The sequence below is a fragment of the Telopea speciosissima genome, chromosome 9, assembly GCF_018873765.1.
Source record: "Telopea speciosissima isolate NSW1024214 ecotype Mountain lineage chromosome 9, Tspe_v1, whole genome shotgun sequence".
Classification (NCBI taxonomy): Eukaryota; Viridiplantae; Streptophyta; class Magnoliopsida; order Proteales; family Proteaceae; genus Telopea; species Telopea speciosissima.
The window spans coordinates 40,091,376-40,112,945 of NC_057924.1; the positions used below are offsets into that span (position 1 = coordinate 40,091,376).

At 38.3% G+C, this 21,570-nt stretch overlaps 1 protein-coding gene across 1 annotated transcript in view; it reads right to left on the minus strand.

Moving 5' to 3' along the window:
* Positions 1-21,570, minus strand: part of LOC122638882 (callose synthase 7-like) — a 115,160-nt gene that overhangs the window by 75,173 nt on the left and 18,417 nt on the right. The window contains exons 5-7 of the mRNA XM_043831734.1: positions 18,814-18,903; positions 18,620-18,711; positions 18,349-18,475 (exon numbers count right to left, since the gene is read on the minus strand). Of these exons, the coding sequence (XP_043687669.1) occupies positions 18,349-18,475; positions 18,620-18,711; positions 18,814-18,903 (309 nt within the window). The remainder of the gene's footprint in view (positions 1-18,348; positions 18,476-18,619; positions 18,712-18,813; positions 18,904-21,570) is intronic.

Genomic DNA, 21,570 nt, shown 5'->3' on the forward strand with positions numbered 1-21,570 from the left:
GCCCTCATGAAGTGTTATTGGGATCGGTTCTGGGGTGATGTCGTGCTCTTAGTGGCCTATCTTATAAATCAGTTGCCCACTCGAGTTTTGGCATCTCTTTGCCCTCTTGAAGTGTTATTGGGATCGTCTTCTTTCGTGGTGGCCCCTAAAGTGTTTGCTTGTGTGGTGTTTGCTCGCAATCACCATGTGAGTGGAATGTTTGATCCAAAGGGCCTACGCTGTATTTTTTGGGTTATTCTGCTACCCAGAAGGGGTATAAGTGTTATCATCCTCCTTCCTGAAAAATGATTGTCACTATGGACGTAGTCTTTCTAGAGACTGAAGCCTATTTTCCATATCATGCACCTCTTCAGGGGGAGTCTACAAGTGAAGAGGTGCCCTTAATTGTTTCATTGGATGTGCCTACAGTGGAAGATCCGTCTGTTGAACCTGAGGATGGTATAACAGGGCAAGAATAGGAGATGCCTTTAGTCCAAGGGGAGCTTGGGGAGCCTAACACTTTGAAGATATTTACTCGAGGAACATGGCATAAACAAAAGCAAGCTGATATTACCACCACCACTGCTCCTAACCAGTCGTTGCTACCGGATCCAAGTCCTTCTAGTGATCCTACTTCTACTGGTTAGTCTCCTTCTGATCCTAGTCTTGACTTACCAATTGTTATTCGTAAACCCCGTAGAACTTATACTCAACATCCCAATCCCATTTCTAATGTTGTTTCATATGACTCTCTTTCTCCATCATTCCATGCCTTTGTTTCTTCGTTGTCCTCTGTTTCCATTCCTAACATCTGGTAGGAAGCACTAGCTAATTCAAGGTAGAAAGAAGCAATGAATGAAGAAATGAGTGCCCAGGGTAAAAATGACACATGGGATTTGGTGTGTCTTCCTCTAAGAAAGAAACCTATAGGCTGCAAGTGGGTTTTTGTAGCCCAAGAAGGCTGATGGAACAGGGGAAAGATATAAGGCAAGGCTGGTTGCTAGAGGGTTCACTCAGACACATGGGATCGACTATTAGGAAACATTTGCCCAAGTAGCAAAGCTGAATACTGTCAGTCATTATCTCATGTGTTGTTAACCAAGGATGGGATCTTCAACAACTTGATATGAAGAATGCTTTTCTCCACGAGGAGCTTAAAGAGGAGGTATATATGGACATCCCTCCTGGTTTTGGTGGCCCAAAAACCCAAGGCAAAGTGTGTCGACTAAAGAGAGATTTATATGGTCTAAAACAGTCCCCAAGAGCTTGGTTCGGCCATTTCCACAGAGCCATGGTGTCAATTGGTTATAAAAAAAGTGATGCTGATCACACTTTGTTTATCAAGAAGACGGGTCAACATATTACAGTTTTGTCTATGTAAATGATGGTGTAATCACTGGGAGTGATGTTGATGAAATATGTAGACTGAAGACCTATTTGGGGGTGGAGTTTGAGATCAAGGACCTAGGAAAGATAAGATATTTTCTTGGTATCGAGGTCACTCATTCAGCTCAGGGTATCTTCCTCTCTCAACGAAAGTATACACTTGATCTCTTATCTGACAAAGGAATGCTGGGGTGTAAGCCTGTAGATACTCCATTAAAGCCTAATACTCATCTACAGAGTAAGGATGGAGAGCTAGTGGATAAGGGCAGCTATCAAAGGCTGGTTGGACGACTGATATATCTATCCCACACACGGCCAAATATAGCATTTGTTGTGAGTGTGGTTAGTTAGTATATGCATAATCCTCAGTCCCCACTTAACTCATCTAGAGGCAGCATATAGAATGTTGAGATATTTGAAGTCTACTCTTGGAAAAGGTGTTCTTTTCTCTCCCAAGGATCACTTGCGAGTTGAGGCTTTCACCGATACTGATTGGGCAGGATGTCCAGATGATAGGAGATCTACCTTAGACTATTGCACTTCTGTTGGAGGCAACCTAGTTACTTGACGGAGCAAGAAGCAAGCTGGAATTGCTCGGTCTAGTACAAAAGAGGAGTTTCGGGCTATGGCCCATGGTATATGTGAACTCCTTTGGATCCAAGGATTCCTTTTGAGCTGCCTATGCGCTTGTATTGTGACAGCAAATCAGCAATAAGCTTTGCGCATAACCGAGTTCAACATGATCGCACTAAGCACATTGAGATCGATCATCACTTCATCAAGGAGAAGCTGGAACATGGACTAATTTGTGTTCCATTTCTTCAATCTGGAGACCAGTTAGCTGATATTTTCACTAAGGGGATTAGTAGTAAAGGTTTTGTTTCTATTGTTAGCAAGTTGGGCATGTTTGATATTTATGCACCAACTTGAGGGGAGTGTTGTAATATGGGTTCAAGGGTATTTGAGTCTTTGAGGGCATTTCAGTCCTTGTACCTATTCTAGAGTATTCTCTTCCTTATTCTAAATAAAGGTGGGCTGGTGTCTAAGGACATAAGCCATTATTCTCAATTCGCACAGCTTTGAAATAGTACATGTCTAAAGCCCTGATTTTCATTTAAAGTTTCAAAGGCACTCATTTTCAATTAAAACAAAAAAGAAGATGATCATTGCTGAGTGTGTTGGCTTATCTTATTCACTAGCCAGGGGTATTCTTGTAATTTTCCTATCATTAACATAATCACTAATAACATATGTCAAGAGTCGAATGAGTTAGATAGAGTCGATAGACTTGCGCTCGATCTCCTCTCCTCCCCCTTCTTTTTCTCTTCTCTCTCTTTCATGAAAGAACTAAGCACATTGAAGTTGATTGGAATTTTATGCATGATGTATAAGATTATTACAACTTCATGTATGAATTCTTCAAGCCAGCTATGTGATATCTTCACTAAAGCCCTTTTAAGGGTGTATTTATATAGTTTTGTTTCAAGCTAGGCATGAAATATATATACGCTCCAGCTTCAGGGGCCAAAAACGCCGGTTTAACTTATTAGCTAATTGTGTGAAAATAGGGTATTGGGATTAGCGCCAGCGCTAATCCTGATATGCCTTGGGTATGAGGTTATTTCTTTTACTTTTGTTTTTCCCTTTTTACCCTTAAGTGATTAGTATATAATGAATGGAATTAGGCAGTCCCAATACACGGTTGTGACTCCCTAGAGTTGCAGCAACACTTTTCTTCTTCCCTTTTTTATTCTTTACATGGTATCAGAGCAAGATCCTTAGTTACTGCTACACATTCACGAAGGATTTATTGTTCATCTCTTTTCTGTGATCTCAATCAATATTGATTTGACTGAATCAATATATTCAGGTTTGTGCTTCTCAAGGTTTTCAGTTTGAAGGGATGCAGCACCCGAGGCTGCTATTTGGTTGCTCATAAAAATTAGTTCATGATCAAACAAAAGAACTGGGTCTCTCTTTTGGTGGTTGTATATTTTACATCGGTTCAGATCTCTTTGAGTGCAGTTTTTAGAATCGAGTGTATCGATTTTTGGTGGTTGTGTAATCTTTGCTGAATTGATTTGGTAAGTGTTTAATTATCAGTCTGTGGGATCCCTTTTCAGTTTGGGCAGCCCATGGAAACTCTAGACCGCGTTTGGTTGGAGGATTCTTCGGAGATGGATTCAACGGAATCCGGATTCCCAAATTTTTGGAGTGTGGTTTCTCGGAACCCGGATCCGTGTTGGATTCCAAGAATCCATGAAAATCCATGTTTCAGTGTAAATTTGGGAATCCACAAGAATTTGCCCCTTGGGGTGAATTCCAAATCGAGTCCAGGATTCTAGGCCTTCATATAAATGGCATGGATTCTTGTGGACTCCAAAACTCGGGATTGAAAACAAAGTTCACGGCTAGGGTTTGGTCTTCAGCGGCTCTTCACGTTTCTTCTCCAAGGAACCGAAGACGATGCTAGTGTCTGCAACTCTCTTTCCCTCTTTATCGTTCTCGTTTTTTGTGTATGTGATGAAGAAAATCTGCAACTCCAACCGCAAGTTCTTCTCTACTCTGTCCCTCTCTATCGTTCTCATTTTTTGTCCCTGTCTCTCTCATTATCTCTGTCTCGGTGTCTATGTAGTTAGGGTTTTTTTTTTAAAAATTAAAATTATTGATTGCTGACTATTTTTTTCCCCATTTCAGGTTCTACGAAGTTCGATATACTCATTTCTCACCACCAGTTCAGGTTAGTTCTCCATTATTTTCCCTTCTTCCTGGCAGTACCCTGTTTTTACCCTTATTTTTGAGCTATGTAATTCTTCTGTAACTTCTTATTTCCTTTTTCTTTTGAACCAATACTAATTTTCCCTTCTCCTGGTACTAGTAGGATAGTTCATATTTTCTGATCCAGCGGTTGGATCATTCTCAGTTTTCAGCAGCTATTCCACCCCCAAAATACTGAACTTGATTTGATTTTCAGCCCCATCTATCTATCTGATTTTGTGTCATCTAATTTTTCCCTAACCTGAACTTATTCTTTGATAAAGATCTTGTTATTTGGTATTGTCTTGATCTGTCAAATACAATATTATATTAGCTTTGCTTGGCGAGATGGAAAAGTTCACTCTGCCAATATGAAGATATGGGTTGAAGTCAGGGGCACAGCCTCTTTGTGCAAAAAATGCAAAGTTTAGGACCAACTCCAGTCCACCCCTTTGTGGCCCTGCGAAAGTGGGAATTGCATCAGGTTTTTAACCCTTTCTGAAGTCGCTTGACTAGCCAAGGGTTTTCATAACCACTACGCAAAGTTGGCTACTCAAAAAGTTCACTGAAAGCTGGTGACCGGGACATTGATGTCGAGACTTTCACAATTACACTATAGGCTACAATTTATGGTTAATATATGTTCCAGAAATTCCTCATTATGCCTAATTATGAAATTTCCTAGCAAAACAGAAATTGACTTGAGAAATCTGAAACTTTTGATTCTTTGAGAGATCCAGAGTTCCCTAGAAGTGCAATTATAAGCTTCACTGAATATACCTTGTCAGTGCTACCTCTTGGTATCAATTCTCATTGAATCTGATAAAAAAAAAGTCAGATTTAAATCCTTTCATGTCTGTCGAACTAGTTGCTGTAGTTTACTTTGGTATACAATTTAGTGGATTAATGTTGAATCTATACTCTGTTCACAGTGAACATCCCTTTCATCTCAATCTTCTTGTCTTTTCTTCTATTTAAACAAGCTTCATTATTAGATTTAGTCTATTTTGCTTCCTAGTTGTTTTGATCGATTTTTCTAATGGTCAGAGACGTGACAGAATGTGGTCTCAGATATTAATGCCAAATTAATCCACTATTCTTTCCTGTAATCTGTCTTTTGTTTAATTGCTTCTACTTGTAGATCCTGAAACTTGATTAATGGCTCTCTCGGTGTCTATGTAGTTAGGAACCCAGTGTGAGGTATCCTTCTTGAATGCTTCTTTTTTGTTAGGGGTTCTGTTCCCATATCTTCTTGTTTTCTTTGTATTCGTCCGGCTGGGAATACCTTTAGCTCGCCAATATAATTGTGAATAGTTGGAAGAATTTAGAGAGAATAATCTTTTCCTCCACCTTTTCTCCCCTTTTAAATAAAAGCCCCTTAAAATGAATCACAAGGAATTTCAAAATGTTTTTGTCCTCAAACATTTGGTTGTCTAGAAACATAGAATTTTCTATTACCCATTTATGTCTTGAGCATTCAGTTATTGACTGAGGTCATTTTATTGTTTAATTATTCACTATTTGTTTGTTAACCAAATCAGGGCACACCCAACGCATGAGGAGAACCACCAGACTAGAAAACCCCCTTTCGGTTCTGGTTTTGGGATGTAACAATGGTTTAGTTCTGGTTCTCCAACTGTGGGTTAGTTTAAGGCATGTTTATCTTTTTATTTTTTTATTAATTAGTTTCCTTGTAAAGGCTGGAATCCTTGCTATAAATTCCAGTCCTTTTTCTATTCTGTTTTGGCAAGTCCTAGTCAGTATAGGACAGCTCCTATAGCTTGTGATGTAGGAGAGGAGTTTTCCTGGTTGATAAGAGAAAAGTTAATAAAAGATAATAGCATTATAATAAAAGAGAAACTTTTCAGATCTGGATCTCTTAGCCTTTGTCATTGAGGCAATTAGTTAACTGTTTGAGATTAGCTACAAGAATCCAATCCCCATTCTTTATGGGGCTTCAACATCAGTTAAATCGCAAGGCTCTAAAACTTGCACCAAAATCATTCTCTACTATTGTTGCATTGGGGTTTGCTGCATAAGACAACTAGAAGCCAACTTCCCAGCCATCAGGAGAAAGGAAGGTATTCTTTTCTTTCTTCCCATCCCTTTTTGGGTAAGTTATATTTGATCAACTTAAAATGAATCATCTTATTAGAGAAGATGGGGTTGTATTTGTATTAGCAGAAGCTGGAACACCAGAAGGTGTTAGGCAGCAATTAATTCTTGTTCCCGCTACTATATTTTGGGAAGGAAGTGAATTTTTGGAGTAGCATTGGGTTGGGTGGGAAATATTGTACTGTCCTGAAAATGAGGAATGTTCTATGGATTTTAGAAGGTTAGAAGTTGAGAAGTATATAGCATGAAAACACTTTGGAGGTGTTGCAAGGTGAGAATATTTTAAACTATCTTAGCCTTATCCCAACTAAATGGCAATCCAAGATGGTGAAGCCTTTCCCGCAGGCCATAGGTAGTGAAGCCCTTGGTCATAGCCCCCCCCCCCCCCCTTGGTCATTCCCTTCCCCTTCTACTCCAATCGAGCCAACTTTAGCACCATTGCACTGATGGATTGAGAGCTATGTTAGTTTCCTTTACTTTCCATTTTCTGTCCATGTGTGTTTCTCTTAATTGGGATAAGGCTGAGTTGTATTTGTTGTTGTGTGTTTATACTCACCCCATTAGGACCTTTGATATATGTAAGTTTCAGCCCCATCAGATTTATGGTTTGCAAGTTCTAATCACATTTAGTTTCTGCCATATTCATAGTTTTCTGGTTCACTTACAATTCTGGTTTCTCTTAGGTTTGCTAGTTTTTGTTACTTTAGTCTAGCTTACTTCAGCAGTGTTTGATAGGGTGGCCATGCGTTTCAATATCCAACATTTTTTTTGTAGGGCCAGAAAATAAAAACTGATCATGGATATGTATCCACTTGCTGCATATGCTTTCTTGTTTGGGTTTAGCTTTGTAACCCCCAATGCCTCCGTCGGGGAAGGCAGTTCTCTGGTTCTAAAAATCTGTATTTTTCCAGGAATGCTCTTATAGTCTCATGGTTTGCTCAACTGTTGAAAATGTTCTTGTTTGTAAACATTACCTAGATTTTATTAATTGTTAGATATTAGAGCTTAGTAATCATGCGCCACATGGATTATGGAACTGTGTTGATTTCTTTGAAAATTATTTATAATTAGAGAATAGAACCTTATGAATATTCATATTGGAAACTAACTATATTGTTGATAAACTAATTAACACCCTATGAAAAATCTCATGGTTAACATAGAGTAAACTAAATCTCTAAGTATTTATTTGGTGGAAGGAGGATATGAACCTTGAGAATGGTTTATCCCACTTCAAGAAACTTATCTTGACTCAGTCTGAAATGTTGGAATTAAGAGACAAACTTTTGTATTGTATTATTGGATTAAGTATGAAGTGGGTTAGATCCTTTGTTGTGGATGTCTATTGTCCTCCATACTTGTTATTCCTTTAAGCTTACTTCATATATAAATGGCTCTTGCTCTATTTTTTCCTGGGGTTTCACCTTTGTCTGTGTTTGTGGATTTCACTATTCCTGCAACCTTATTTCCTATTTTTCCTGATTAAGATGAAATTAGACCTACTAGACCTTGGATCAAATGCTGGGGAATGCAGCCTAGCCCGGGCAAAAAACTGGTTGGGCTTGATCAGCCCCTACCAGGCAAAAAACTGGTTGGACTGATACATAATGTGGACAACAATACCCTACTTGTGCTGAGATTAAAATTTTCAGTTGGGTGTTGCCTTGTGATATAACCTAATTTATATCAAATAAATGAATAGTTGTTAAGTAAAGACTGTTAATTGATGTCATCGCATTTTGTTATTTTTGTTTTGGTTCTAGATGGATATTGACCCCGAGGATGAAGAGATGATATTGATCTGGGTACTTACCGCTGTTGTTATAGCAGTAGAAAAGTATCACAAATTGTTCCTCACAAAACAACCTTATCGGCTTGAGGGTAATCGTGGATGGATTGAGACAGAGAGAATAATTGGTGTTTCCGACACGACTTGTAGAGAGATAATAAGAATGAGTAGAAGGTCTTTTTATACCTTATGTCAAAGGCTACAAGATGGTAGCCTTTTGTTTCACACCAACTCAGTTCGAGTCGAAGAACAATTGGTGATATTTTTATTTACAATTGCCCATAATGTTAAGAACCGAGTTATGAAGCTGCATTTTGGACACTCTGGTGAGATAGTAAGTCGGTATTTTAACAAAGTATTACATGCAATTCTTAAACTGTACCCAGTGTTACTGACGCCTCCAAGTACCACAACCCATGAAAAAATATTGAATAACCGAATAAGCTACTACCCCTACTTCAAGAATTGCATTGGAGCCATAGATGGGTCACATGTACCAGCGTGGGTTCCAGTTGCTGATCATTGCAGGTTTCGTGATAGGAAAGGAATTATAACTCAAAATATTTTAGCTGCTTGCGATCATGATAGAAGGTTTACATACATACTATCTGGTTGGGAAGGATCTGCAGCAGATTTTAGAATAAGAGGAAGCCATTCATAGACATGATGAAAGCAAGTTAGTGGTACCTAGAGGTAAATTTTATCTAGTTGATGCTGGGTTTGCCAATAGAACGGGGTCCTTGAGACCGTATCGTAATGTTAGGTACCATTTAAAGGAGTGGAAGGATTCAAACTTGTCACCAACAAATAAACAGGAATTGTTTAATCTGCGGCATTCTAAGCTGCGAAACGTTATTGAATGGGCATTTGGTAATTTGAAGTCAAGGTTCAAGATATTGAAGGCTCAAGCAGAATACCCATTCAGGACTCAAGCAAAAATTGTCTAAGCATGTGTTCTACTTCATAACCATATTCTTACACAGCACAGTATTGAAGAAGAAGATGAGTGGTTAGATGCAGATGAGGTGGCTACAGGGCCTAGTTCCAGTGTTCAACCAAACCAACATATTGATACATAATGATGATGATGATGATGATGAAGTTGAGGATGATTACAGTGGTGATGCCCTTAATGCTGAACAATTCAGAGAAGAAATAGCTGACAACATGTGGGCTGACTGGATGGCAGTCGATACGGATGATGAAGAAACTTCTACTTCTGTTGATGATTACTCTGATTGATAGTTAAATGTATTTGGTGTTTAAACTTTTGTCATGTTTCTTTTATATTTGGTTTATGGACTTATGTCATGTTGTGTTAAGTTTTAGGTTTATTATGTTTCATGATCTCAATGTTGAATGGATGATTGGATTTTAATGATGAATGATTGTATTAATACAGTATGTCATGCAATTATTGTTTTTGTGTATGAAGATATGCATAATTTTTGTATATTAATTTTATTACTAGTCATACTTAGAGTTGAGTTATTGCATTGAACGTGAACCACAGGGCATAAACAATGGCTACACAAGAGAGAACCCAGTCTAGATCACAACCCATTGCAAGTTGGCCACTTGAAGTATCTCATCATATGTTGGAATTATGTGTCACACAACATAAAACTGGAAAGAGTGGAGACAATGGGCTAAGGAAGGAGGTATGGCTTGACATATCTAAAAGGTTAAATGAGAAGTATGGGATGACATACGATTGGGAACAATGCTGAAACCATTTCAAGATTTGGAAGGTAAGATTTAAAGCACTTAGTGATTTGCAGAAAAATAGTGGCATGGGTTGGAATGCTCAAGAAAATAGGTTTGATGCAGGCCAATATGTTTGGAATGAATTCAAGGTAATATTGGTGATCATTTCAATGATTATAAATTTATGTATATGGCAAGCTATAATAATAATGTATCTGAATGTTTGACAGAAGAAGGAGCAACGATATTGGAAAGACCATAGCGTTCTACCAATTCATGTTGAAGTAGCTATTTGGCTAGGCAATGAAGTAGCCACAGGGGCAGATGCCATACACCCTTCTGATGGAGCCAATGATGAAGACATTGAGTTGTCTTTCCATGAACGGGCATTTGATAATATTAACCTTGAGAGTGAAGGCATGGATCTTGAAGTAGAATGTAATTCTACTCTCAATCAGAGTACAAACCATTCAGGGAAAAGGGCTTCTACATCTGGAAAAAATCAAACCCACTCAAAGACAAAGAAAGCAGGTGTTGATAAGGTTGCCAGTCCATTAAAAATGATAGCTAAGGCAATATCTATCATATCAACCAAGGAGAGTGATTTTGCAACTAGGTTACATGAAGCAATTGGTGCCATTCCAGGGATTGACTTTGACAAGAAAATGGTTATCAAAGAGTATTTGATGGAGAAGAAGGATAAGGCTAATCTATTCTTGACTGCTTCTTCTGAAGAGAGGCCTCAAATGATTGACTATTATCTTCAAATGATGGAGTAGAAGGGCAATTTTATTTAATGCTTTGGGTGGAAAACTTGGTTATGAACTTATGACTTTCTGTTTCTAAGATATTAAGCAGTTGACATAGATGTTTTGTGACTTTGTGTTTATGAACTTATGACTTAGAGTTTATATTTGTGGTGGTTGTCTTTAGAATGGTATCTTGGAACAATTTTATCAAATGGTACTGTTTGTTTCATTTTAAGAACAGCTCTATGTGTTTATTTCATTTATGTTTCTATCATTGTTTTATGCTTGACATGGAGGTGATAATTTTGATTATTTTCCTAATATATTGAGGCATTATTGCCCTCCCAAAGAAGGTCCTTCAACCTTTATTATCTGGGGCTTTGAAAAATCTCCTCAAATATTAGATGTGATCTCAGATTCTGGTTTTTTTTAGTTCTCACCCTATAATCTGCCATTGGATTGTTTGCTATTTACTTATGTTCTTTAATTTCTAATATACCCAGATGGACATTATTGGTAGATGCGAAATTTGTCAAAGTCGATGTAACATATTTACATCAACTACGACAAATAATCCGGGAAGAAAATTCTTCAAATGCCCTGTTCACGTCTTTTTTTATGTGGGTGGACCACTTAAGAATGTGTGACTGTGGAAAAGGTCAGTGCAAGGTCCGTAGGTGCACAAGAGGATTAAACATAGGGCGAGATTTTTGGTGTTGCCCCAATTCCACTGTAGTATGGCTATCATACAATTTTCCTCTTTAATATTATTATCATTGTAATAATTCATTCTTACTCATTTTTAACAAAAAAAAAAAAATTTTCATTTTCTAGCAGGGAAAATATACTGGTTGTGGATTCTTTAAATTTATAAATGATGAACAAACATCCTCCTCAAACAACCAAGCGGGGAATACTGACAAACATGAACCAACCATCCTACCAACTTCAAGTCAATCCAAAGAAAATCTAGAGAGAATCCTTACTAGTAAAATCAAAGATTCAAAACAACAAACAAGATTATGTGAGCATCATACAAAGACGTTGGAGGAGATCCTTGATGCTGTAAAAACATTAGATCTTAACAAGTGATGTATTGAGAAGATGAGAAGATGAATATGTATTTTCTCCATATGTATGTACTTCAATTTAATACAATGTATTCCATATTTGGCTGTGACTTATTAACCATGCGTTTTGTGGACTTGAAATACCATCTCACCGCTCACTACAGATTTTTATATTAGTATGGATACAAAAAAAATTGGGAAAGACCACATATTGAAGTGTCATGTCACTACTTACAATTTTAATTCAATTTTTTTATCTTATTTTTAATAAAGTATCATTAAATATATGCATATGTTGTATACCAAAAAAAAAATTTAAAATTAAAGTTATTTAAAAATAACATATTTCAAGTAGAATCCAACTAATGGATTCATGGGTAACCAAACAATTTTGAATATGGATTCAGGAAGAATCCAACTGTTAGACTCAGGGTAACCAAACAGTCTTATATATGGATTCAGTTGGATTCCACCTGACAGAATCAGAGCAACCAAACAGTTTTTCAGCCGGATTCCACTGACAGATTTTGGGTAACCAAACAGGTTTTTTATCAGAATCCAAATCCACATGAACCAGATTCTTAAGAACCCGATCCAATTTAAGAATTTGACTCCTATGACACCTCCAACCAAACGCGATCCTAATGATTCTACACTGGTTGACAGTTCAGCCCTTGCAACTTATGCTCCTAACCGTGGGAATGGCAATGGAACTAGTAATGGTGGTACTCGTGGTCGTGGGAATGGTAGCCGTTTTGGTAAAAATTCCCAATCCTAGTAGTACACAGGCTACTTTAGATAGTTCAGGTTCTGTGAAGACGTCCCCATTGTGGTCAACTGGGTCATATCCAACGATTTTGTTGGAGACTAGATGGCAAACCATCTCAGCAATAGTTTGCCAATTCAGCTGCTAGTACTGAACTTGCTGCTCCACCATCTTCAAAGTCTGAGAGTAGGATAGTGAAGATGTCTGATGAAGATTATGCAAGATTTACTCAACTTCAGATCTCTCAACCTTCCCAACCCTCCAGTGCTACTTTTGTCCAGACAGGTAATGCCACTACATGTTTCTCCTCTTCTTCTCGTCCTTAGATCATTAATTCAGGTACATCTGATCATATGTTTGGAGTTTCAGGTAGCTTTTCTTCTTTTCACACTACCAATTCCAGTGTTACATTAGCCAACGGTTCTTTAGCAAAGGTTACTGGCACTAAAACTGTTCATCCCAACTCTTCTTTGTCATTATCTTTTGTTCTTCATTTACTTGATGTCAATAATAAGAGGAAAAGAGACAGAAAAAGAAGAAATATGTAACTTGGGAGTTACCCGATATGTGTAATCTCCCACTAAACTTCATTATATATAACCACTAAGGGCATAAGTGTATAACAGTAAAAATAAAATAAAAAGAAATAAGAAAGCTTGACTAAACTGCCCTTCTCACCTGTCTCGGTATTAGTGCCTGGGGCTAATACCGAGACTTACATAAGTCTCGTTAACACTACCCCTCAAGCTGGAGCATAGATGTTAATCATGCCCAGCTTGTTACAAATATAATCCACTCTTGCACTCCCCAAAGACTTTGTAAACACATCTGCAAGTTGTTCTCTTGTATGAACATGACAAGGAGAAATCAACCCTTGTTGTAGCTTTTCTCGAACAAAATGACAGTCAACCTCATTGTGTTTCGTCCTTTCATGAAACACCGGATTTGAAGCAATAGGGATAGTAGCTTGGTTGTCACACCACAGTTTCAGCGGAGAATCATCAACAAAGCCAAGTTTAGCCAATAACTATCTTACCCACATCAACTCACAGGTAGCATGTGCCATAGCCCTGTACTCATAGTTATCATGGCGTCGCCATATCAACGCCATGGCGGCGCCATGGCGTCATATCGCTGGAGAAGTGGGCATATCGACCACCGATATGGATGATGTAAGAATATCGACCGATATGGCGTCCATGGCGGCGCCATGGGCGACATGGTTGTTTCAAATTATAAAACTTTTTTTTTTTTAACCATTTTTTATTTTAATGCTTTTTACTTTACATAAAAATAAATTAAAAAAACATCAAACAGAAAACACTAATACATATTCACATCAGCAATTTTTTTTTTTTATTTAGATGGGTTGTTTATTAGCTTTATTCACTAAATATAAATTACGTTCTTGTAATTGTTTTTTTGTTTTGTTACTTTTGTAGTCACTTTCATATGAATCATATCTCAACTCTCATGATTTTTCAACTTTATTATCAGCAAGACTATTGCTATCAATTATTTGATAATCCATGATTTCATATACACTAAAGGATATTACACTTTCATGAATTAAACCATAGTAGATTAGTAGTATACTTCCATGTTAATTTTTGATGTTATAGGGTATATATTATAGCATACTAAATAACATTAAAGATAGAGAAAATAATAAATAAAACATGGTCGATATGATCGCCATGGCATTGCCATGGCGGGTGACATGTCAATATATCGACATGACACCCCTCCACCGACTTGGATCGCCGTGACGACGCGACAACTATGCCTGTACTCTAACTTCGCACTAGAATGAGCAACTACTGTCTGTTTCTTGCTCTTCCAGGAAAAACAAATTCCCTCCAACAAACATACAATAACCTGTAGTAGACCTCCTGTCGATCGGAGATCCTGCCCAATCAGCACCTGAAAAACCCTCTATCCACCCATGGCCATGATCACTATAGAGAAGACCACGTCGAGGAGCCTTTTTGAGATAACGTAAGATATATATAACAGCCTCCCAATGAGACGTCCGAGAAGCAGTCAAAAACTGACTCAACTATATTAGGCCTAGTCACCGTTAGGTAATTTAACTTCCCAACTAGCCTCCGATACTTCTCAGGATTAGGCAAGACATCACCATCATCAGCAATAAGCTTCAAATTGGGATCCATAGGAGTATCTAGAGGTTCAGAACCCAACATTCCTGTCTTTGAAAGCGAAATTCCTTTCTTCGACTGAGCCACTTCCACACCCAAGAAGTACTTCAACTTTCCCAGATCCTTAATCTGAAACTATTGCTGTAAGTGTACCTTCAAACCTTCAATACCAGAAACATCATCTCCTGTAATAACTATATCATCTACACAAACCGAAAGAAACATTTTTCCTGCACCAGACTGGCGGAAAAACATAGAAAAAATCACTACCACATCATGTCAGCCCAAACTCTAACACAATCTCACTAAGCCTGCTGAACCAAGCCCGAGGGGACTGTTTCAGCCCATATAAAGACTTCTTCAACTTACACACCAAACCAGATGACTCCTGAGCAACAAACCCAGGAGGTTGCTCCATATAACCTTCCTCATGGAAATCCCCATGTAAGAAAGCATTTTTCACATCTAACTGGTACAACGGCCAATAATATGTAGCAGCAAGGGAAATCAAGATATGAACAGAAGTAAGCTTCACCACAGGAGAAAAAGTATCCAAGTAATCTACACCATATACCTGGGCATAGCCCTTCGCTACAAGACGAGCCTTCAAATGAGCCAAGGACCCATCAGGGTTCACCTTTACCACATACACCCAACGACAACCAATAGCCGATTTACCTCAAGGTAAGGGAATAAGATCCCAAGTCTGATTTTCTTCCAAAGCCTACAATTCCTCATTCATAGCAGCCCTCCAACTAGGATGAGATAATGTCTTTGAAACAAACTTAAGAATATGATGATTTTCAACAGTATGCAAACAAGAATGGAAAGTAGAAGACAAACCAGCATAGGACAAAAAGTTAGAAATGGGGTGTTGGGTACAACTCCAAATGCCTTTACGAAGAGCAATAGGAATATCAGGATCAGTAGAAGGTTCTAAGGAAGAAGTACCTATTATAGGATCAGCCGGCGAAGAAGTAGATGGAGCAGAGGCAAAGGCAAAGGCAGCTTAAGGGAAATTGAGGTACATGTAATACGGAAGAAAGAGAAAGGTTAGAGTTAAGGCAAACAGTACTATGCCCAGTAACAGGTGTAGAAGAGCCATTGGCAAGGATAACAGGTGGAGTATGAGAATTTGATGAAATGGAACTGAAAATAGATGACTTACCAGTCATGTGAGCGGAAGCCCCCGAATCAATGATCCAGGGAGTGGAAGTGGTGGAAAGAAAGGCAGGTGTACACCTGCATGAGCCAATGTGGCAGTGGAAGTAGATGCCCCAGTAGTGGAAGTGGATGACTCAAGACTCTTTACGTGACGCATCAGCTGATGAACCTCATCACGAAGAGCGGTGGACGATTCTGCCATGGCTGAACGTGATTTAGTATCACTGGATGCAACCATGTATGTACCATCTTCAGGAGCTGCATGATTGGCCAAGTGGTGAGCCCATTCTGGTTTCCCATCCTTGGACTAGCATGTATCAACAGTGTGATTGAATTTCCCACAATAAGAACACCGCCGGACAACTTTGTCAATATGCTGCCCACCAGATCCACGGCCTCCAGTACCATGTCCTCCCCCTGAACCATGGCCTCCGCCACAGCCTCTACTAGTAGTGAATGCTGAGTTTTCCTTGGGGATGGTGTCTGGTTTGGAATTACGAGAGACAATATGCTGCAGCGTAGAATAAGTATCATTAAGAGTGGGAACTGAATCACCAACAAGCAAGTGACCCTTCACAGCCTTCAGAATAGGATTCAATCCAGCCAAAAAATTTGAGACAAAGAATTCATTCCATTGGGCCTTCAATTTTTCAATATTAGTGGTAAGGGGCTGAAACACGTTCAATTCTTCAATGATCCCCTTAAAAGCACTGTAGTACTCCTGAAGAGATTTATTGGACTGTGGGAACTGGAATAGCTTCTCATAAAGCTCATAAATACGGGTCATACTCTTCTCTCGAGAATATGTCTCCTTCAAGTCATCCCACACTCCTTTAGCAGTCGTGTGAAACATGACATTAGCTGCAATGTCGGGTTCCATGCTATTCCACAACCAAATCAGAATTATTGCATTCTCCTTCACCCAGGTGTTGTAATCCATAGAATCTGAAGCCATAACGTAGACAAGGACAGCTTGGGCCCACAGTAGATAGTTAGAACTCCCCTTGAATTTGATAGACGTAATCTGAACATTGACATTGTCTGTATTCTTTGTAGCAGCCATTTAGAAGAGATGGATCTTCAAAAAACAAAAACAGTAAGGGCAGCAGCAACTGGTTCACGAAATTTTTCAAACACCTATAAGGCAGCAATAGTAGATAATTCAAGGAGCAGCTAACACAACTAACTCCAGTATTGTCGAGGTAAAAAAGAGAAGAAACTGACTCCAGTAGGTAGAAGAGGTTAACTCCAATCAATAAGAAGAAACAACAAGCAAAATATAAGGTGAAATCAAAGAGACCAGCCAAGGGGAGATCGATATCAAATACCACCAACTTCAAATATGCAGCATAGGAATGAAAATTGATATGCAATCAATTGCAATCACCAACTAAAAACCATAGCATCACAACCTTGAATCGGCATAGCTCCAAAAACATCCATTCAAAGAAAGTCGATTTTGTCAGGGTTTTGCTAGAGATCGACATTGGCAGTCCTTGGCTGTAGATGATTGAATCTTCAAATCAGTGTGCACCGTCAGTGTAGGTAGGGATAAAACACTCCATTAATATTGAGAGGATTGGTTTTAACTCATTGCAAAAGCAGTAGTAGGTGGCTGCACACCACAAGGGAAAACCAAGAAGGAGAAATCAGCAGAAAATCGTGGGAGGGTCCTCCAATCTGATTATAATTGCTTTGATACCATGTTAGAACATTAGAATATTATAACCAGATTGGGAGTTGCACCAATCCAGGACAAACTCCGTGAGAGCTGCTTGAGGTGGTATGGTCATGTCCAACGGAGATCCATGGATGCACCAGTAAGGAAGAGTGACTAGATTCAGTTTGAAAAAGCTAAAAGAGGTAGGGGCAGGCCTAAAATGACTATTGGGGAAGTGGTAAGAAAGGATATGCATGTAGTAGGGATCGATCCTAGTATGACCGCAGATAGAGTTGTTTGGAGGACAAGGACCCATGAAGCCGACCCCTTGTAGGGGGATGTTCCTGGGATGCTGTTTTGACTGCTGTTTAGACTTTTCCCCTAGTAATTTTACTTTATCTTTTTTAATTCCTTTTACGCCTTTTTACTTTTATTACTTTTTTTACTCCCTTCTACTTTTATTATTTCTATTACTGTGATTACCTCTTCAGATCAATGTAGCCAACCCCATTTAGTTGGGATAAGGTTATGGTTGTTGTTGTTGTTGTATTAGAGGGATTAAAGAAAAAGAAGAAGAAACAGAAAAGGAGAAGAGAGAAGATGCACGCAAACCTCAAGAGACGGGAAAGAACCTGCGGCTAGAACAGAATGTTCTGCCGCAGGTCTGTCCCTATTATATTTATAATCAAAACAAAATAAAGGTAAGGACAATAATATCCCTACTACTAACCGACAGTACATAAGACTTAAGTACTGACAGAAAACAAGGGAAAAGACTAAACTGCCCCTAATATCAACACTTCAACAGTCACCATAGAACCTTTTCAATGAGTTAATTGCAACTTTCCCTAAAGGTCACTGGCTCAGAGTTGAGCTATGATCCTCGATCAGGATTCATCTCAAACCCTGGTTGGGTATATTAATTTAAAATATAATCTTCTCCTTTCATCAACTAATAAATTCTATGCTAACCAAGGGAAAAGAAATAACACAGACAAAATCAGTATGAAAAATTGTATCATTTCATCAAAATAAAAGGAAACGTACATTGTGGAAGATGTAGCAAATACATTCTGGCATGAATCGAATATTTGAAGCTTCACCCCAAATAAGAAGATACAGTCCAATATAAAGAAGCTGTAACTGTTGGCTGTCAGCAGCATTATCTGGGATGCTGCAAATGAAAATAAGAAAAGAAATAAATGAAAACATCCAGAGCTTCACATGGAAAAATCAAGAAAACACATAACAAAAAGAGAAGAAAAAAAAAATCAGTACTTCGAAGGTCATACATATGATATGAATTGCAACCACTTACTTGATATTGTGTTTATGATGCAAGTAGTTACACCATGAGAAATAATTTTTCAATATTTTCTGCATCAAATCCTCTACAGTTCTATTATCCAGCTGCAATAAGTATATATGTTAATCCACAATGAACTATGCAAGTCCAGAGTGCTAAAAGCAAATAGACCAAACTAAAATTGTTCCTGCCAACAGGAGAATTACCAGAACATATTCTTCTTCCTGCCTATTCCTTGAATCAGCATTTGCAAGCAACAATATTAAGTGTTCCCTCTGATTTGCAACATTTCCTTTCTTTGATGTCGAACATTTATGACAAAAGCAGAAAAATTCAGAGGATCAATGCTGTTTATTTACTGTTCACTCATAAAAAAAAATTAAAACTTGTGGAGAAGAATAGAGTTCCATACCATCTATCCAGACCAACAGATGACACGCATCTTAAAGTCAGCACACAAATCATTTGCAAAAAATTCAAATCCAACAGTTGACCAGCCCACCAAGAATATCATCAATTAAAAATTTATCTTATCAAATCATTGTAACCACGTACTGTTTATTATTTCTATTGGCTATTAAGAACTTCCAAATGGTAGGGAAGTTTTCCCTACAATTTGAGTTTGGCATTGTTGAGTAAGTGATAGAACAATTCTTTTTACAGGGGGGAGATTAATAGCAATGAATGTGTCTCCTTTATTTACAAGTGGTTTTCTAGTGAATGGGCTTTTACCCCCACATAAGTAGCAGTATTTTCTGGAAGTTTACATAAGTCAAAGATATCAAGTAATAATTATGGAAGTGATGACGTAGCAAAACAGAACCCTAAACAACAGAACTGAGAGAATGGAGTAGAGAAAGGGGGACTGTCTAGAGATAATGGATCGAACTAGCAGTCTCGTCCCCCCCCCCCCCCCCCCACAGGCCTTTATTTATATAGAATCAGCATACAAGCAAAGATTATTAATCCTACTAGGAATCACTAAAATAGAAACATAGTTACAACAGGAAACCAAACTGGACTAGGACTAGACTAACCATAGATAACTATGACTGACATTAATTACAAATATAAAAGGGAGACACATAGGAGGTAGGTATCTCTATTAGAATAAGGAATATTATAATCGAGATAGCCTACAACCCTAGTGCTCGATATACACTTTAACAATCCCCCTCAAGCTGGAGAGTACAAATCACCTAGGCCCAGCTTGGAATAACATCTCCGAAAAGCAGGTCCAAAGAGCAGTTTAGTAAAATATACCACCGAGTTGGTTGGTAGTTGAAACAAATGGAGTAGAATCCAAATTCTTCATAACAGCATCCTGAACAAAGTGACAATCAACTTCAATGTACTTGTCCTCTCATGAAACACTAGATTGCTTGCAATATAAATAGCGGCTGGATTATCGCAAAACATCTTCATAGGTTGAGTGATAGGAAACCCCAGCTCATGAAGCAATGACTTTATCCACATTAAGTCAGCTGTAGTATGTGCCATTGCACGACACTCAGCCTTAGCACTAGATCTCACGACAGTAGTTTGTTTCTTGCTTTTCCAAGTGACAATGACCACCCACAAAGGTACAATAACCAGTAGTAGAATGTCTATTATCATCAACACCAGCCCAATCAGCATCAGAAAACCCAACCAAATAAGCATTTTGATTAGGTCGATAAATAAGACCCTTGCCAGGTGTACCTTTTAGGTAACGTAACATATGGCAAACAACAACCCAATGAATTTTCTTTGGTGTTTGCATAAATTGACTAATAATTCCAAAAACAAAGGATATATTTGGTCGAGTAACAGTAAGGTAAATAAGTTTCCCAACTAATCTTCTATACCGATATACATCTGTAAAATCTTCACTCTAACTGCAACCAAGCTTTTGATGGAGATCCATGGAAGTATCTGCCGGTTCGTAAGCAAGCATTCCAATTTCAAATAGATAGGTCAAGGACATTTCCTTTTTGATAAGCTAATTCCTTTCTTGCTTCGTAAAACCTTAATACCAAGAAAATACTTGAGAACACCCAAATCTTCCATCTGAAAATGCTGATGAAGATAGGACTTAACTTGAGCAATACCAAAAGCATCATTACCAGATATAATAATATCATCCACATAAACTATCAACACAACCACCTTTGAATTCTGGCAACGAACAAAGACAGAATGGTCAGAATAACACTGTGAGAACCCAAATTGAGTTACAATGGAGCTGAACTTATCAAACCATGCTCTTGGAGATTGTTTCAACCCATAGATTGCCTTAAGAAGCTTACATACTTTGGTGGAATTCTCCCACTGAGCAACATACCCTGGAGGTTACTCCATATAAACCCCCTTTTGAAAATCACCATAGAGAAATGCATTTTTAATATCCATCTAATACAAGGGCCACTCTAAGTTGACAGCCAAAGAAATAAGGATATGAACAGAATTTAAGCGATGACAGGTGAGAAGGTTTTAAAATAATCAACACCATAAGTGGAAACAAGTAAAGGCCTCGGATAGTATGGAGGAGATAAACCCAGGTTAGACAAGTGCAGTTATCAATAAAGGAAACAAATCATCTGAAACCACCCTGAGCGACAATGCGAGAGGGTCCCCAAACATCAAAGTGAATAATAGAAAAAGGAAAATCACTTTTATTTCAACTTGGGGAATAACAAGAACAAGTATGTTTTGCTAACTGACAAATATCACAAACAAACTTGTCCGAGCTACATTGTTTTATTAAAGAAAACAAAAAACCCAATGTGAAAACCACTGTAAATTTGAACTTTGGAACTTGTATGATTTCAGGTTCCAGTTCTGTGTCCATGGTTGCCTCGATGCTGTGGGTTGCATCTGTTGAGGACGTAGATCAACTCCTCGACACACCTATGGAGGATTCCAGGGAATCTTCCCAACTTGCTGTTCTAGAGTCTGAGGGCCCTGCTGGTGCCCTGCACCAG